Raw genomic sequence first — 18782 nt, 5'->3', positions numbered from 1 at the left:
ACAATGTCAACAGAAGTGATCGTAAACAAAGGTTTTTATTTTGTAATATTACATATTTATTTTGGTGTATAAAAATATCAATCTTTAGTGATCTTGTTACCTTTGTATGGGTGATAAAATAGCAACTAAAAATATTAAAGTTATTGGAAACAGATCTAACATTCACATAGTGTAAAGTAAAACAAACAAAAACACTACTGCATCAAATAGATGTTTTATTCACTCAAGAATGGCCAACAATAATACTGCTGTACTTCATTTGACAATATTCTGTTATACAGTTTCCAATGTGATTTTCATTTATACCTTTTTGCAAAAATACTGTTAAATCAATGACCATAGCTAGATCATTATGGATGTACTGTAATGTAGACCTAAATTAATATCAAATAAACCTTATTACAAACTATTTCACTATTTTATGAGTTTTTAATTCAGGCTACTTTTCATGTTCAAAGTACAACGTACATAGGGATCTTGGTGATGATTCATAAATGCAGTCCTTGCATTGTAAACATAATATACAGTACAGGCATCAAAGGTGGGCAAGGGCATTACAATAATACCATACAACAACACTAACGTAACCATGGATTACAGTAAACTCACTATAGCTTACAGTTCAGTGGACGGTTTCCTTGGCGGCGGCTCCTGCCCAGCTGGAGGCACACTGAAGGCTACGTACGGACACCACTTAGTGTTCAGACACACCAGTCTCTCCAGCGAGGCTGAGTTGACTATATCAAAGCCTGTCTGGCCTCCAAACGTGCTGGGCTTCCAGTACTCAGGGGAACAGATCGGGTTACCCAGAAGGCCTTTCAGGGAGAACGGAGCCCCCATCTCCACCATGCTCTCGCCAAATATGGCGTTGGGGCGTGTCTTCTCCAGCATGAGGGCGGGGTAGAACTCCAGCGCATCGATGTCACCATAGAGTTCCTCCAGCTCCCTGGCTATCTCCTCCTCACCTAAGAACAATAGAATATATCTATATTGTCCCAGAAGAGCAATTCAGTTGCAGCACAATTACATCAATAGAGCACATTTAAAGCAAATTAATACATTTACATTTTGGTTATTTAGCAGATGCTCTTATCCAGAGTGACTTACAGTTAGTGCCTTTATCTTAAGATAGCTACAGTGTATTCGGAAAGTATTCAGACCCATTGACTTTTTCCACATTTTGTTATGTTACAGCCTTATTCTAAAATTGATGAACAATTGTGGACACAGTACTTCGTAAGGAGGTAGGTATTTCAGAATTCTTTGAAAGTTGTGCAGGGACTCAGTATCCCGACGGTAGGGCGAAGCTGGTTCCACCATTTGGGTGTATACAATACAGTAGAAAAGTATAAAAGAGTTCATCAGAAACACATGAAGTTAAAGAGAAGACTGGTTTGAGATGACAGGACGACAGACTGTAGTTGGCTTCTTAACCTATAAGAGTCTAATCCCTGTCTAATCTGGGGGGTGGGGGGTACTACTAAGCTATATGGAATTGTTTTAAGCAGATCATAGCAAGGATTATTTTGCTATTTGATTTAGATTTTTAAATACCCTTTGAAATATATATATTTAAAAAATCATTTGGATTTACTGCTATTAGCCCATACAAACGCATTAAATAACATATTTTTGGGGACTACCTAAAGGAAGTTCGTTTTTGTTATTTATTTTTACCCTTATTTTTGTCACTAAACAGTCTCCATATATACTGTACTTCCATAAATGTTTTGACTGGTACTGGGGGGCCTTCGGATTAGTTTTGAGGCCTGTGGGCGTCCTAGAGTAAAACAACAACATGTACGTGTCAGTGAGTGTGTAGCCCAAATTTGAGCAAATTTATAGAAAATTGAATACATAAGTATGCACACCCCATAAGTCAATAGTCTAAGAGCTTTGCACACAATTTTCAAGCCAATTTAAGGAGAAACGAACTCTGCCATTCAGGGACATATTCACTATCGTCTTGGTAAGCAACGGCAGTGTATATTTGGCCTTATGTTTTAGGTCATTGTCCTGCTGAAAGACTGTCTCCCAGTGTCAGAAAACAGACCAAACCAGGTTTTTCTCTGTGCTTATAGCTGTATTCAGTTTATAAAAAAAAAAAAAATAAGTTATTCCCAATGATAAGCATACCTATAACATGATGCCACCACCTTGAAATGATGAAGAGTGGTACTCAGTGATGTGTTGTATTTGCCCCAAACATAACACTTTGTATTCGGGGCAAAGTTTCATTTCTTTGCCACATTTCTTGCCGTTTTACTTTAGTGCCTTATTGCAAACAGGATGCATGTTTTCTAATATTTTTATTCTGTACAGGCTTCCTTCTTTTCACTCTGTCAGTTAGGTTAGTATTGTGGAGTAACTACTATGTTGTTGATCGATCCTATCAAAGTCATTCAACTCTGTAAATGTTTTAAAGTCCCCATTGGCCTCATATTGAAATCGCTGAGTGGTTTCTTTCCTCTCCGGGAACTGAAGTAGGAACGACGCCTGCATTTTTGTTGTGTCTGGGTGTATTGATACACCATCCAAAGTGTAATGAATAACTTTTCACCATAATCAATGGGATATTCAATGTCTGCTTTTTAACCTTTTTACCCATCTATCAATAGGGGCCTCTCTTTGTGAGGCATGGGGAAACTTCCCTGGTCTTTGTGTTTGAAAATCACTGCTCGATTTAGGGACCTTAACCTATAATTGTATGTGTCGGGTACAGAGATGAGGTAGTCATAAAATAATCATGTTAAACTACACTATACAGTGCATTCAGAAAGTATTTAGACCCCTTGACTTTGTCCACATTTAGTTACGTTACAGCGTTATTCTAAAATGGATTTTAAAAATATCCTCAATCTGCACACAATACCCCATAATGACAAAAAGAAAGAGGTTTCTTAGAAAAGTTAAATGTATTAAAAATAAAAAACAGAAATACCTTAGTTAGATAAGCATTTTGCTATGAGACTCGAAATTGAGCTCAGGTGCATCCTGTTTCAATTGATCATCTTTGAGATGTTTCTACAACTTGGAGTCCACCTGTGGTAAATACAATTGGACAAGATTTGGAAAGGCACACACCTGTCTATATAAGGTCCCACAGTTGACATTGCATTTCAGAGCAAAAACCAAGCCATGAGGTCGAAGGAATTGTCCGTAGAGCTCAGAGACAGGATTGTGTCGAGGCACAGATCTGAGGAAGGGTACCAAAACATTTCTGCAGTAATGAAGGTCCAAGAACACGGTGGCCTCCATCATTCTTAAATGGAAGAAGTTTGGAACCACCAAGACTCTTCCTAGAGCTGGCCGAAGGGAGAAACTTTACGACGGACAACCATTTCTGCAGCACTCCACTAATCAGGCCTTTATGGTATAGTGGCCAGACGGAAGCCACATGACAACCCGTTTGGAGTTTGTCAATAGGTAACTAAAGGACTCTCAGACCATGAGAAACAAGATTTTCTGGTCTGATGGAACCAAAATGGAACTCTTTGGCCTGAATGCCAAGTGTCACGTTTGGAGAAAACCTAGCACCATCGCTACGGTGAAGCATGGTGGTGGCAGCATCATGCTGTGGGGATGTTTTTCAGTGGCAGGGACTGGGAGACTAGTCAGGATCAAGGGAAAGATGAATGGTGCAAAGTACAGAGAGATCCTTGATGAAAACCTGCTTCAGAGCGCACAGGACCTCAGACTGGGGCGAAGGTTCACTTTCCAACAGGACAATGACCCTAAGCATACAGCCAAGACAACACAGGAGTGGTTTCGGGACAAGTCTCTGAATGTCCTTGAGTGGCCCAGCCAGAGCCCGGACCTGAACCCATCCGAACATCTCCGGAGAGACCTGAAAATAGCTGTGCAGCGACTCTCCCCATCCAACCTGACAGAGCGTGAGATGATCTGCAGAGAATAACGGGAGAAACTCCCCATAGAGCCGGTAAGCCCTATACATTCACTGCAGAAGTTGTGTAGGGCCCCACAAATTACACAAGGGCTCTGCCTCCCCCTCATGTCAAAGCGGGTGTCAATGTTTACAACTTCCATGAGAGAATAAAGCTGAACTATCCTTCTGGTCACGAAAAGAAAAAATAAAACACCATGAGAGTGAATTGCGGGAACAGCAATCAGGTGTAAACTTGTGTTCTCTCCTCTCCAAGTTTGATGTCAGCAAATAACAGTACCGTTAAGTACTGAGCACAATATGTGCCGAATTGTTCCTTTACTCAGAATATATTATTTGCCCATCACCGGTGTGGAAGTTCATATCTAAAACCCAAACTTGGAGTATTTTTTTTTTTTAAATAAAATTATGCATTAAGCACATCTTTATCATAACTCCTCTCAAAAATATCTTCATGCTAGCTTTCAGTGGATCTCTCTAGTCTGTGTCTTGCTAACCTAGCTGGGCAGAGCATATCTTGGTCTATCTGTGTCTTGCTTGCCAGCCACTTCCATGGCTGTGTTGTGACTTTGTGCCTGACAAAGTGAAATACATCTATTTGGGGCAAAGGTGTTTATGAATTGCAGTTCAGAAAAGATACCCGTGTTGCGCGTGAACATGCGTTTATATGCATGTGCACAAAATGAAACCCGCGCTTTCCAGCAGCATCCTCTGTGGGGACCAGTCCAGACAATATATGGGTGTGATGGCACTCCTCATAGGTGCAAATAATTTAAAAACAAGACAATGATTATCTAGTCTCTCAGTCAAGGTTAAGTTACAGCTCTGGACTAATGCAAGATGGAAAGCAATGGATGGACATTGACTATTGATTTATATATTGAATTTAAAATGTTGATTAGCTGGGCATGCTGGGCAATATGGATGCACATCTCTCAGTAAATAATAATCATCAAGTATTCAGCCAAGTCAGAGTATAAATAGTATTTTATATTTGAAAATGTATAAAAGGAAATCTGGGGGAGCCAGTTTGAATGGGCCTGATGCAGCTGATAAAATTAATAATAGTATTGTTATCTATAATTTACAGGTACTATGCTTAAGTTTGTCAGTAGAGGAGATGCTGGATCATCAGCCAGTACAAGCACAGACTCAGTTGATCTACATCCAAACTCAGCCAGTACTAACGCAGACCCAGTACAGCCGGTTTCAGCAAATACTAACACAGACCCAGTAATGGCAGCTTCAGCAAGTACTAATACAGACCCAGTACACCTGGCTTTAGCAAATGCTAACACAGACGTCTTTAGCAAGTACTAACATAGACCCAGGTGAAGTACAGGCATCCTCAGCCAGTACTAGCACAAACCCAGTACAGCTGGCTTCAGAAAGTACTAACACAGACCCAGTACAGCTGGCAGCTTTAGCAAGTACTAACAAAGACCCAGTACTGCCGGCTTCAGCAAGTACTAACAAAGACCCAGTACTGCCGGCTTCAGCAAGTACTAACACAGACGCAATACAGCAGTCTTCAGCAAGTACTAACACAGACCCAGGTGAAATACAGGCAGCCTCAGCAAGTACTAACACAGACCCAGGTGAAATACAGGCAGCCTCAGCAAGTACTAACACAGACCCAGGTGAAATACAGGCAGCCTCAGCAAGTACTAACACAGACCCAGGTGAAATACAGGCAGCCTCAGCCAGTACTAGCATAATCAGAGGTGTACAGCCAGCATCAGATACAAGCAGCTCAGACCCTAATAGAACAGTTGCTGCTCCACTAAATAACCCAGGAGATTGGCCCCCAGTCTTAACAGACTTTATGAGGACTGAGTTGGTGCACGGAGGTCCATTCAAACCAGGAATGGATTGTTATGACCCTAAAGACAAGAAGAAGAGGTTTCCATTCAGGCGTATTACAGATACAGCTGTCAAATGGGGGAAAGATTACCAGGAGCTGGCTTTCATAACCAAAAACAACACTATTGTTTTTGCTGTAAGCTCTTTTCTACAAAAGACTACAAAATAATAAAGGAAGGTGTGAATGACTGGTCAAATATCAACACCATGAGGGTAGTCCTGAACACACAGATAATATGAATAAGTGGAGAGAACTTGATCTGCGCCTAAGTTGGGGACAGACTCTTGACCAAATTCAAATTACAATTTGAGGCTGAAAGAGATGGCAGGATCTCCTTACACATTTAATAAGTATCACCCAGTCTCTGGCTGAAAGAAACATTCAGGGGTCCATCAGACAAGCTCTTCCAACCAGATAATGGAAACTTCCTAAAAGAGGTTGAATTACTTGCAAAATTTGACCCCGTTATGGAAAATCATCTCAGCAAAATTAAATATGGAGGGACACATACTCATTACCTTGGGAAGCGCACACAGAATGAGCTGATACAGATGAGTGACAAGTTTCTGGAAGAAATAGTAACTCAAGTAAGAGACTCAAAGTACTTCTCCATTATCTTGGACTGTACACGTGACAGTCACCAGGAGCAAATGTCCATTATTCTGAGAAGCGTGGCTTTAAAGGGAAAGCCAGAGAACAAGGAGCACTTCCTCGGCTTTGTTAATGTTTCAACAGGCTTGAATCTGTCCACTGTCTTCTCAGATAAACTGAACGAGCTTAAGATTCCATTTGAAGATTGCAGAGGACAAGCTTATGATAATGGGACCAACATGAAGGGCAAGCACCAAGGAGTACAAGCCAGACTGCTCAAAAAATATTCCCAGAGCCGCGTTCGTCCCATGTGGAGCACATACTCTAAACCTTGTCATTGCAGATGCTGCCAAATCTTCAAAAGATCCAGTTGGGTTTTTGTGCAAAAGTTCTTCACCTTTTCAGCTGGTACATAAAGATGGAGTGTTTTGAAGAAACACGTGAACATAACCGTGAAGTCATGGAGTGACAAGATGGGAAAGTAGGCTCCAAAGTGTTCTGCAATCAGGTATCAGGCTTGAGGTTTGGGAGGCATTACTGGAAGCCAGACAAACTATCAACAATCCTGTGTCCAAAGTGGAGGCACAAGCACTTGCAGAGGAAGTTGGGTCCTACCGCTTCTTGATTTGCTGTGTTGTATGGTGTGAGATACTGACAATGACAAACAAGGTGAACAAGCACCTCCAATCCGCCTCAATGTAGTTGGATATCACAGTGAATTTAGTCTCAAATGCAAAAGGCCTCGCTCACTACTTACAGGGAAACTGGATTCCCTGAGGCCCAGACAACAGCCAAAAGCATTTGTGAAGAAGTGAATGCTGCATCAGATGACCTGGCCTCCACAATCCCCCAACCAAATTGAGATGGTTTGGGAGTCGTGCCGCAGAGTGAAGGAAAAGCAGCAAACAAGTGCTCAGCATATGTGGGAACTCCTTTAAGATTGTTGGAAAAACATTCCAGGTGAAGCTGGTTGAGAGAATGTCAAGAGTGTGCAAAGCTGTCATCAAGGCAAAGAGTAGCTATTTGAAGAATCAAATATATTTTGATTTGTTGAACACTTTTTTGGTTACTACATAATTCCATATGTGTTATTTCATAATTTTGATGTCTTCACTATGTAGGAAATAGTAAAAATAAAGAAAAAACCCTGAATGAGTAGGTGTTCTAAAACCTTTGACGGATAGTGTATGTAAAATTGATTTCATTTTCTGTTGTTGGTTTTATAAATTTGCAAACATTACTAAAAACCCATTTTTGATTTGTCATTATGTGGTAGTGTGTAGATTGATGAAGGAAAAAAATAACAATTTAATATATTTTAGAATAAGGCTGTAACTTAACACAATGTGGAAAAAGTCAATGGGTCGGTCAGAGTACTTTCCGAATATACAAAAGTATGTGGACACCCCTTCAAATAAGTGGATTCGGCCATTTCAGACATACCCCATTGCTTACAGGTGTATAAAATCGAGCACACAGACAAGCATTGGCAGTTGAATGGCCTTACTGAAAAGCTCAGAGACGTTCAACGTGGCACCGTTTCAGTTCATAAAATGTTTGCCCTGCTAGAGCTGCCCGGCCAACTGTAAGTGCTGTTATTGTGAAGTGGAAACATTAGGAACAACAATGGCTCAGCCGCCAAGAGGTAGGCCACACAAGCTCACAGAGCGGGACCGCAGAGTGCTGAAGCGTGTAATACGCAAAAATAGTCTCATCGGTTGCAAAACTTACTACCGAGTTCCAAACTGCCTCTGGAAGTAACGTCAGCACAAGAACTGTTCGTTGCGAGCTTCATGAAATGTGTTTACATGGCCGAGCAGTCGCACACAAGCATAAGATCACCATGCGCAATGCCAAGCGTCATCAGGAGTCGTAGTTTGCCACCATTGGACTCTGGAGCAGTGGAAATGCATTCTCTGGAGTGATGAATCACACATCACTATCTGGCAGTCCAACGGACAAATCTGGATGTGGAGGATGCCAGGACATTATAGATGATTCTGTGCTTCCAACTTTGTGGCAACAGTTTGGGGAAGGACCTTTCCTGTTTCAGCATGACAATGCCCCCTTGCACAAAGCGAGGTCCATACAGAAATGGTTTGTCGAGATCGGTGTGGAAGAACTTGACTAGCCTGCACAGAGCCCTGACCTCAACCCCATCGAACACCTTTGGGATGAATAGGAGCGCTTTTGGTCATGTAGTGTATTATTGCTCATTGTTTACAGACAGATTATTTCACTGTATCACAATTCCAGTGGGTTAGAAGTTTACATACACTAATTTGACGGTGCCTTTAAACAGCTTGAAAAATTCCAGAAAATGATGTCAATTAGCCTATCAGAAGTTTCTAAAGCCATGAAATCATTTGAGTCAATTGGAGGTGTACCTGTGGATGTATTTCAAGGCCTACCTTCAAACTCAGTGCCTCTTTGCTTGACATGGGAAAATCAAAATAAATCATTTTTTGTAAACCTCCACAAGTCTGGTTTGTCCTTGGGAGCAATTTCCAAACACACGAAGGTACCACGTTCATCTGTACAAACAATAGTACGCAAGTATAAACACCATAGGACCACGCAGCCGTCATACTGCTCAGGAAGGAGATGCGTTCTGTCTCCTAGAGATGAATGTACTTGTGTGAAAAGTACAAATCAATCACAGAACAGCAAAAAAAAGGACCCTGATAAGATGCTGGAGGAAACAATTACAAAAGTATCTATATCTACAGAAAAAAACGCTCAGCAAGGAAGAAGCCACTGCTCCAAAACTGCCATAAAAAAGCCAGACTACGGTTTACAACTGCACATGGGGACAAAGGTCATACTTTTTGGAAAAATGTTCTCTGGTCTGAAGAAACAAAAATAGAACTGTTTGGCCATAATGACCATCGTTATGTTTGGAGGGAAAAGGGGGAGGCTTGCAAGCCGAAGAACACCATCCCAACCGTGACGCAGGGGGGTGGCAGCATCATGTTGTGGGGGTGCTTTGCTGCAGGAGGGACGAGTGCACTTCACAAAATGGATGGCATCATGAGGAGGAAAATTATGTGTATATATTGAAGCAACATCTCAAGACATCAGTCAGGAAGTTAAAGCTTGGTCGCAAATGGGTCTTCCAAATGGACAATGACCCCAAGCATATTGCCAAAGTTGTGGCAAAATGGCTTAAGAACAACAAAGTCAAGGTTGGAGTGGCCATCACAAAGCCCTGACCTCAATCCCATGGAACATTTGTGGGCAGAACTGAAAAAGCATGTGCGAGTAAGGAGGCCTACAAACCTGACTCAGTTACATCAGCTCTGTCAGAAGGAATGGGCCAAAATTCACCCAAATTATTGTGGGAAGCTTGTGGAAGGCTACCAGAAACGTTTGACCCAAGTTAAACCATTTAAAGGCAATGCTACCAAATACTAATTGAGTGTATGTAAACTTCTAACACACTGGGAATGTGATGAAAGAAATAAAAGATGAAATGGGTCCTGGACTTCCTGACGGGCAGCCCCCAGGTGGTGAGGGTAGGTAACAACATCTTCACCCCTCTGATCCTCAACACTGGGGCCCCACAAGGGTGTGTTCTCAGCCCTCTCCTGTACTCCCTGTTCATCCATAACTGTAGTGGACGACACTACAGTGGTAGGCTTGAATACCAACAACGATGAGACGGCCTACAGGGAGAAGGTGAGGGCCATCGGAGTGTGGTGTCAGGAAAATAACCTCACACTCAATGTCAACAAAACAAAGGAGATGATCGTGGACTTCAGGAAACAGCAGAGGGAGCAGCCCCCTATCCACATTGATGGGACAGTAGTGGAGAGGGTAGTAAGTTAAGCTCCTCGGCGTACACATCACGGACAAATTCGCCTCTTCAACCTCAGGAGGCTGAAGGAATTTGGCTTGTCACCAAAAGCACTCAAACTTTTACAGATGCACAATCGAGAGCATCCTGTCGGGCTGTATCACCACCTGGTACGGCAACTGCTCCGCCCACAACTGTAAGGCTCTCCAGAGGGTAGTGAGGTCTGCACAATGCATCACCGGGGGCAAACCAGCTGCCCTCCAGGACACCTACACCATCCGATGTCACAGGAAGGCCAAAAAGATCATCTAGGACAACAACCACCTGAGCCACTGTCTATTCACACCATTATCATCCAGAAAGCGAGATCCGTATGTTGGAGACAGCTTCTATCTCAAGGCCATCAGACTGTTAAACAGCCATCACGAACATTGAGGGGCTGTCTACAACATACTGACTCAACTCTAGACACTTTAATAATGGAAAAATGTATGTAATAAACATCACTAGCCACTTTAAACAATGCCACTATATATAATGTTTACACACGCTGCATTACTCATCTCATATGTATATACTGTACTCTATACCATCGATCGCTGCAGCTGTACATAGTCTATTGGTAAATAGCCCACCCATTTTCACCTACCTCATCCCCATACTGTTTTTATTTATTTACTTTTCTGCTCTTTTGCACACAAATATCTCTACCTGTACGTGACCATCTGATCATTTATCACTCCAGTGTTAATCTGCAAAATTGTAATTATTCGACTACCTCCTCATGCCTTTTGCACACAATGTATATAGACTCCCCTTTTTTTCTACTGTCGTATTGACTTGTTAATTGTTTACTCCATGTGTAACTCTGTGTTGTCTGTTCACACTGCTATGCTTTATCTTGGCCAGGTCGCAGTTGCAAATGAGAACTTGTTCTCAACTAGCCTACCTGGTTAAATAAAGGTGAAATAAAATAAAAAAATAAAAAACTCTATACCATCTACTGCATCTTGCCTATGCCATTTGGCCATCACTCATTCATGTATCTTTTATGTACATATTCTTATTCATTCCTTTACACTTGTGTGTATAAGGTTGTTGTTGTGAAACTGTTAGGTTAGATTACTTGTTAGATATTACTGCATGGTCGGAACTAGAAGCACAAGCATTTCGCTACACTCACATTAACATCTGCTAACCATGTGTATGTGACAAATGAAATTTGATTTGATTATTCTGACATTTCACACTCTTAAAAGTGGTGTTCCTAACTGACCTAAAACAGGGATTTTTTTAATGAGCGGTGGTAGGCAGAAGCAGGCGCGTAAACATTCATTCAAACAGCACTTTAGTGCGTTTTGCCAGCAGCACTTCATTGTGCGTCAAGCATTGCGCTGTTTATGACTTCAAGCCTATCAACTCCCGAGATGAAGCTGGTGTAACCGAAGTGAAATGGCTAGCTAGTTAGCGCGCGCTAATAGCGTTTTAAACGTCACTCGCTCTGAGCCTTCTAGTAGTTGTTCCCCTTGCTCTGCATGGGTAACGCTGCTTCGATGGTGGCTGTTGTCGTTGTGTTGTTGGATCGAGCCCAGGGAGGAGCGAGGAGAGGGACGGAAGCTATTCTGTTACACTGGCAATACTATAGTGCCTATAAGAACATCAATAGTCAAAGGTTAATTAAATACAAATGGTATAGAGGGAAATAGTCCTATAATTCCTGTAATAACTACAACCTAAAACTTCTTACCTGGGAATATTGAAGAATCATGTTAAAAGGAACCACCAGCTTTCATATGTTCTCATGTTCTGAGCAAGGAACTGAAACGTTAGCTTTCTTACATAGCACATATTGCACTTTTACTTTCTTCTCCAACACTTTGTTTTTGAATTATTTAAACCAAATTGAATATGTTTCATTATTTACTTGAGGCTAAATTGATTTTATTTATGTATTATATGAAGTTAAAATAAGTGTTCATTCAGTAATTGTTGTAATATATATATATATATATATATATACACAGTGCCTTGCGAAAGTATTCGGCTCCCTTGAACTTTGCGACCTTTTGCCACATTTCAGGCTTCAAACATAAAGATATAAAACTGTATTTTTTTGTGAAGAATCAACAACAAGTGGGACACAATCATGAAGTGGAACGACATTTATTGGATATTTCAAACTTTTTTAACAAATCAAAAACTGGAAAATTGGGCGTGCAAAATTATTCAGCCCCTTTACTTTCAGTGCAGCAAACTCTCTCCAGAAGTTCAGTGAGGATCTCTGAATGATCCAATGTTGACCTAAATGACTAATGATGATAAATACAATCCACCTGTGTGTAATCAAGTCTCCGTATAAATGCACCTGCACTGTGATAGTCTCAGAGGTCCGTTAAAAGCACAGAGAGCATCATGAAGAACAAGGAACACACCAGGCAGGTCCGAGATACTGTTGTGAAGAAGTTTAAAGCCGGATTTGGATACAAAAAGATTTCCCAAGCTTTAAACATCCCAAGGAGCACTGTGCAAGCGATAATATTGAAATGGAAGTAGTATCAGACCACTGCAAATCTACCAAGACCTGGCCGTCCCTCTAAACTTTCAGCTCATACAAGGAGAAGACTGATCAGAGATGCAACCAAGAGGCCCATGATCACTCTGGATGAACTGCAGAGATCTACAGCTGAGGTGGGAGACTCTGTCCATAGGACAACAATCAGTCGTATATTGCACAAATCTGGCCTTTATGGAAGACTGGCAAGAAGAAAGCCATTTCTTAAAGATATCCATGAAAAGTGTCGTCTAAAGTTTGCCACAAGCCACCTGGGAGACACACCAAACATGTGGAAGAAGGTGCTCTGGTCAGATGAAACCAAAATTGAACTTTTTGGCAACAATGCAAAACGTTATGTTTGGCGTAAAAGCAACACAGCTCATCACCCTGAACACACATCCCCACTGTCAAACATGGTGGTGGCAGCATCATGGTTTGGGCCTGCTTTTCTTCAGCAGAGACAGGGAAGATGGTTAAAATTGATGGGAAGATGGATGGAGCCAAATACAGGACCATTCTGGAAGAAAACCTGATGGACTCTGCAAAAGACCTGAGACTGGGACGAAGATTTGTCTTCCAACAAGACAATGATCCAAAACATAAAGCAAAATATACAATGGAATGGTTCAAAAATAAACATATCCAGGTGTTAGAATGGCCAAGTCAAAGTCCAGACCTGAATCCAATCGAGAATCTGTGGAAAGAACTGAAAACTGCTGTTCACAAATGCTCTCCATCCAACCTCACTGAGCTCGAGCTGTTTTGCAAGGAAGAATGGGAAAAAATGTCAGTCTCTCGATGTGAAAAACTGATAGAGACATACCCCAAGCAACTTACAGCTGTAATCGCAGCAAAAGGTGGCGCTACAAAGTATTAACTTAAGGGGGCTGAATAATTTTGCACGCCCAATTTTTCAGTTTTTGATTTGTTAAAAATGTTTGAAATATCCAATAAATGTCGTTCCACTTCATGATTGTGTCCCACCTGTTGTTGATTCTTCACAAAAAAATACAGTTTTATATCTTTATGTTTGAAGCCTGACATGTGGCAAAAGGTCGCAAAGTTCAAGGGGGCCGAATACTTTTCGCAAGGCACTGTATATATATATATATATATACAATTTTTTTTTTTTTTAAAGAATCGTCTGATATCTGCTTTTTTTGGTCCTCTAATAATCGGCATCGGCGTTGAAAAATCATAATCGGTCGACCTCTAGTCGAGACCTTGATAAAATTAACAATGAGTGAGTGATGACCATGAAAACAAGCAAGACTAATGGCTATAGCTATGATCAACAAGTATATTATATTTCTGGATTTATCTTGCTCTATTTGGGATATTTTACCTCCCCTCCCTGGCTTGCTAGGTAATCAATCCTCTCATGACATTTGCAATGTTTTAGACGATAACCATCTGATTAAGTGTTAGTTTACTTACACGATCTGCATTTGAAGTTGCATGTGATTGTATCCACTGCTTCGTAAACAAAGAGGTTTCTGATTATGAACGGTTTGTGTGTATGTATTGATATGTATGCTACATGTGCCTTTTGTAAAAAATTAAATAAAAAGTAAAATACTGATGCAGTTCTGTCCTTGAGCTATTGTCATCTATTAATGTTCTGTATGTCGTCATGTTTCATGTTTTGTGTAGACCCCAGGTAGAGTAGCTGCTGCTTTTGCAACAGCTAATGGGGATCCTAATAAAAAAGATTAATACCAATACCAACTGCGCATGCAACCTTTTATGATGCAGCCGGGAAATGGTTCTATAGAAGCTTTTAGTATCATCGTAATTTCCAAAACTCTAAATATGTAGTCTTACCAGTGAAGTCAGAGAAAGATGTGTAGGGCCTCAGGTTGAACCTCTTCCTGTACTCGTTGAAGGGTTGGAGACGCAGAGCCCTGGACTCTTCAATAACCCCCTCGGCCACCTTGGTCACCACTGGGTGGATGTTCTTCCCACCTCCTATCTGAGAAACAGAGAAAGGATTAAAACCAACTTAACCTCTGACCCCATACCCATAGGTACTGGTGTAGACTACATCGAAAAGGATCAGACGGGCATCACCTGTATAAATATAGGATGCATGAATGACTACATGAAAAAAAGTATTCAAAAGAAACAGGTAGCATAATAGCTCTCGGATGGATAGTTGATATGGTTTGATTTGGAAATGGGGAAGAGAATGATCTAGGAAAGATAAACATGTTCAGACAAATAAGAAAGCGAGAGAGCTTAAAACTGCACTATTCAAGGCAAGCATAGTGTGATGGAAAATGTTACGTTTGTGCTTTTCTAATAACCAATTTCTGTGTTCATGCAAGTAACTGATTGAACAAATCCTCACTATCAGTATCTGCAATTCGGCAGTACACCCAGAACCTTGTTTTGAGAACGAAAGGATCTCAGTTTCAAGGTCTCAGCTTGGAGACAAGAAGCCTTGTGAGGTATTGGTCTGTCACATGCATGAACCAAATGTTAATGATGAATTATGAATGATGAATAAGTTAAATCATGCCTATGTAACGTGTATATAAGCAGGATATAAGAGATCTAAATGGGACTGCCCCGATAGTACACATCTGTCAGGAGCTCTATGGTGCATCAAGTTTATTGGAACATCTCCAGTTAACTGTTAATAAACAATGATTAATTAAAGATTGACTTCGAGTGTCCCTGTGTAGAATTTCCACAACAATAGAAATCTAAAAACAGGTGGCTAGGTCTGTTCTTTCACTTAACTCTTCCTGAGTAACCAATGACTATAACAAGCAGAGGATTGCTTCTCAGGCTACATGACAGAAGGTGAGAAAGGTGCCATCTCAGCAATTGTATATTTTGTATACAGTGGGGTAAAAAAACCTTTAGACATGGTAGTGACTGCATACGAAGAGGAAGTTATAAAAACTGCAGTTGAGGGTCAGCTACTCTAATGTGGTCTGGGTGAGAATGGCCCTCCCGAGAAGGGCCCTAAATGTGTTACTTCATATACAGTATACACCCACAGGACTTCACAGTACACGGATTACATTCCGATTGTGTGTCACTGACCTACACACAACACCCCATGTCAAAGTGGAATTATGTATATTTTATTTATTTAAAAAAATTGAAAAGCTAAAATGTCTTGAGTCAATAAGTATTCAACCCTTAGTTAATTGTATTTATTATGAATCCCCATTAGCTGCTGCTGGATCCTGCTAAATTAAGGCAGTTGTAACCTCAACTTGCTTAAAAAACATTACAATACATTCACAACAGATTTCACAACACATTAAGTGTGTGCCCTCAGGCCACTAATCTACAACACACAATCCATGTGTACGTGTGTGTATGCTATCGTGTGTGTGTGTGTGTGTGTGTATGCATGTGTGTCTCTCTTCACAGTCCCCGCTGTTCCATAAGGTTTATTTTTGTTTTTTAAAATCTAATTTTACTGCTTGCATGAGTTACTTGATGCGGAATAGAGCTTCATGCAGTCATGGCTCTATGTAGTACTATGCGCCTCCCATAGTCTGTTCTGGATTTGAAGACTGAAGAGACCTCTGTTGGCATGTCTTCTGGGGTATGCATGGGTGTCTGAGCTGTGTGCCAGTAGTTCAAACAGACAGCTGGGTGCATTCAACATGTCAATACCTTTCACAAAACAAGTAGTGATGAAGTCAATCTCTCCTCCATTTTGAGCCAGGAGAAATTGACATGCATATTATTAATCTTAGCTATCGGTGTACATCCGAGGGCCAGCCGTGCTGCCCTGTTCTAAGCCAATTGTAATTCAAGTCCCTATTTGTGGCACCTGACCACACGACTGAATAGTAGTTCAGGTGCGACAAAACAAGGGCCTGTAGGACCTGCCTTGTCGATAGTGCTGTTAAGGCAGAGCAGTCTGAGAAGTCTATTATGGACAGACAATTTCATAAATGTGTCAAGTGCAGCATCCGGTTGCTCCTCATTACACACCATAGACCAGCAGCGTCTGGTTGCTCCTCATTACACACCATAGACCAGCAGCGTCTGGTTGCTCCTCATTACACACCATAGACCAGCAGCGTCTGGTTGCTCCTCATTACACACCATAGACCAGCAGCGTCTGGTTGCTCCTCATTACACACCATAGACCAGCAGCGTCTGGTTGCTCCTCATTACACACCATAGACCAGCAGCATTACACACCATAGACCAGCAGCGTCTGGTTGCTCCTCATTACACACCATAGACCAGCAGCGTCTGGTTGCTCCTCATTACACACCATAGACCAGCAAATATTATTTACATCATCAACATAGGAATCATTACAAAACGTATTGTATAACCTCACACTATATTAGGCCTAGCCTTCAGCACATTGTTTTTCCTAGATATGGTTACTATATTGTAATCACTACAGCATTAGTAAAGATGTGATCAACACATGTTGATTATTTAATTCCTGTGCTGTTTGTAACTACCCTGTTAGGTTGACTGATAACCCAAACCAGATTTCAGGCACTGGTTACAGTTTGAAGCTTTTTCTTGAGTGGGCAGCTTGATGAAAGCAAGTCAATATTGAAAATCACCCAGAAAATATACTTCTCTGTTGATATCACATACATTGTCAAGTATTTCACACATATTATCCAGATAGACCAGAAAGTGCTAACAGTCACTATGGCAGCTTCCCACAAGAATGGGCTTTAGGTGAGGCAGATGCACCTGTAGCCATATTACTTCAACATTATTTAACATGAGATCCTCTCTAAGCTTTACAGGACTGTGGTTCTTAATATAGACTGCAACACTGCCCGTATTGACATTTCTGTATTTTCTGTAGATCTTATAACCATGTATTGCTACTACTGTATCAAAGGTATTATCTAAGTGCGTTTCAGAGATATGAATGTCATCTGTTACTAGTTAATGACTTCATGAACCTTGTTTCTTCGGCTACATATGTTAGCCCACGTAATTTTTTTTCTCACTTTTCTGGGATGTTTGATTGTTTTCATTGCTTTATTGGAAAGCATAGCAGAAGTAGACATGCTTATGCTATTTATGTTTGTGCGGGGTGAGCTGCTCACAATGGACTTCCTACTAGGGCACACCACCTTAGTGAAACTCTGGTTCATAGGCACATTAATTACTGCATACACTATCTATGGGATCAGCAGAGGCATAATGGCAAGCTTAAACAAGTGCAGGAGTAAAAATGTGCTTAACAAGTGACCTAAAAAAGTAGCACTGACTGTGTGCAATAATAGTGCTTAATAGTGTTGAATATCGTTTTGAGCATGGTGAAGTTATTACACTTTGGATGGTGTTTTAAGGCATCCAGTCACTACAAAGATACAGGCGCCTTTCCTAACTGAGTTGCCAGAGAGGAAGGAAACCACTCAGGGATTTTCACCATGAGGCCAATGTTCACTTTAAAACAATTACATAGTTTAAATGCTGTGATAGGAGAAAACTGAGGATAGATCAACAACATTGTAGTTCATCTACAATACTAACTTAAACGACAGAGTGAAAAGGAAACCTGTACTGGAAAAAAATATTCCAAAACATGCATCCTGTTTGCAATAAAGGCACGAAGGTAAAGGTAAAACTGCAAAAACTGTGGCAAAGAAATTAACCTTATATCCTGAATACAAAGTATTGTATTCAGCTGGTTTGAAATGTGGCTTGAAATATCAGATTCCATGTGCTTTTTGGCTGTTCAGACTGCAGGAAAAAAGAACAGATTCGAATCAGATATGCAAATAAATAGGATTTGAGTCACTTTAAACTGCCATCTGCCAATTTAGAGACTTACTCAGAAAGACTCATAGCTGTTAATCGTATTCACACTCAGGGGTGTGAATACTTAAATGAGATTTCATTATTTCATTTCCAATAAATTAATAAAACTCTCCATCTCTCGTACATAGAATTTGCCTGGCTCAAAAGAAGAACTACAACTCAAAAGAAGAACTACAACAACACACACATCAATTCAGTTGAAGTCACTTTGGTAGAAATAGAAAATAGATTACATTTTTCAGAATTATTGTTTACTCCCTGAATAGACTGACTTCAATTTGAATTGACCCTAACC

The 18782-nt window shown here is 40.8% G+C and overlaps 1 protein-coding gene across 3 annotated transcripts in view; it reads right to left on the bottom strand.

Moving 5' to 3' along the window:
• Window positions 1-19: 19 nt before the first annotated feature.
• Window positions 20-18782, bottom strand: part of ptgs1 (prostaglandin-endoperoxide synthase 1) — a 64327-nt gene continuing 45564 nt past the window's right edge. For all 3 annotated transcript variants that reach the window (XM_035785231.2, XM_035785228.2, XM_035785229.2), the window contains 2 exons: window positions 14534-14681; window positions 20-965 (listed from right to left, as the gene is read on the bottom strand). In XM_035785231.2, coding sequence (XP_035641124.1) covers window positions 616-965; window positions 14534-14681 — 498 coding nt within the window. In that variant the 3' untranslated portion in view covers window positions 20-615. The remainder of the gene's footprint in view (window positions 966-14533; window positions 14682-18782) is intronic.

The sequence above is a fragment of the Oncorhynchus keta genome, chromosome 14 (genome assembly GCF_023373465.1).
Source record: "Oncorhynchus keta strain PuntledgeMale-10-30-2019 chromosome 14, Oket_V2, whole genome shotgun sequence".
Classification (NCBI taxonomy): Eukaryota; Metazoa; Chordata; class Actinopteri; order Salmoniformes; family Salmonidae; genus Oncorhynchus; species Oncorhynchus keta.
This window is presented reverse-complemented; position numbering and strand designations above follow the sequence as displayed.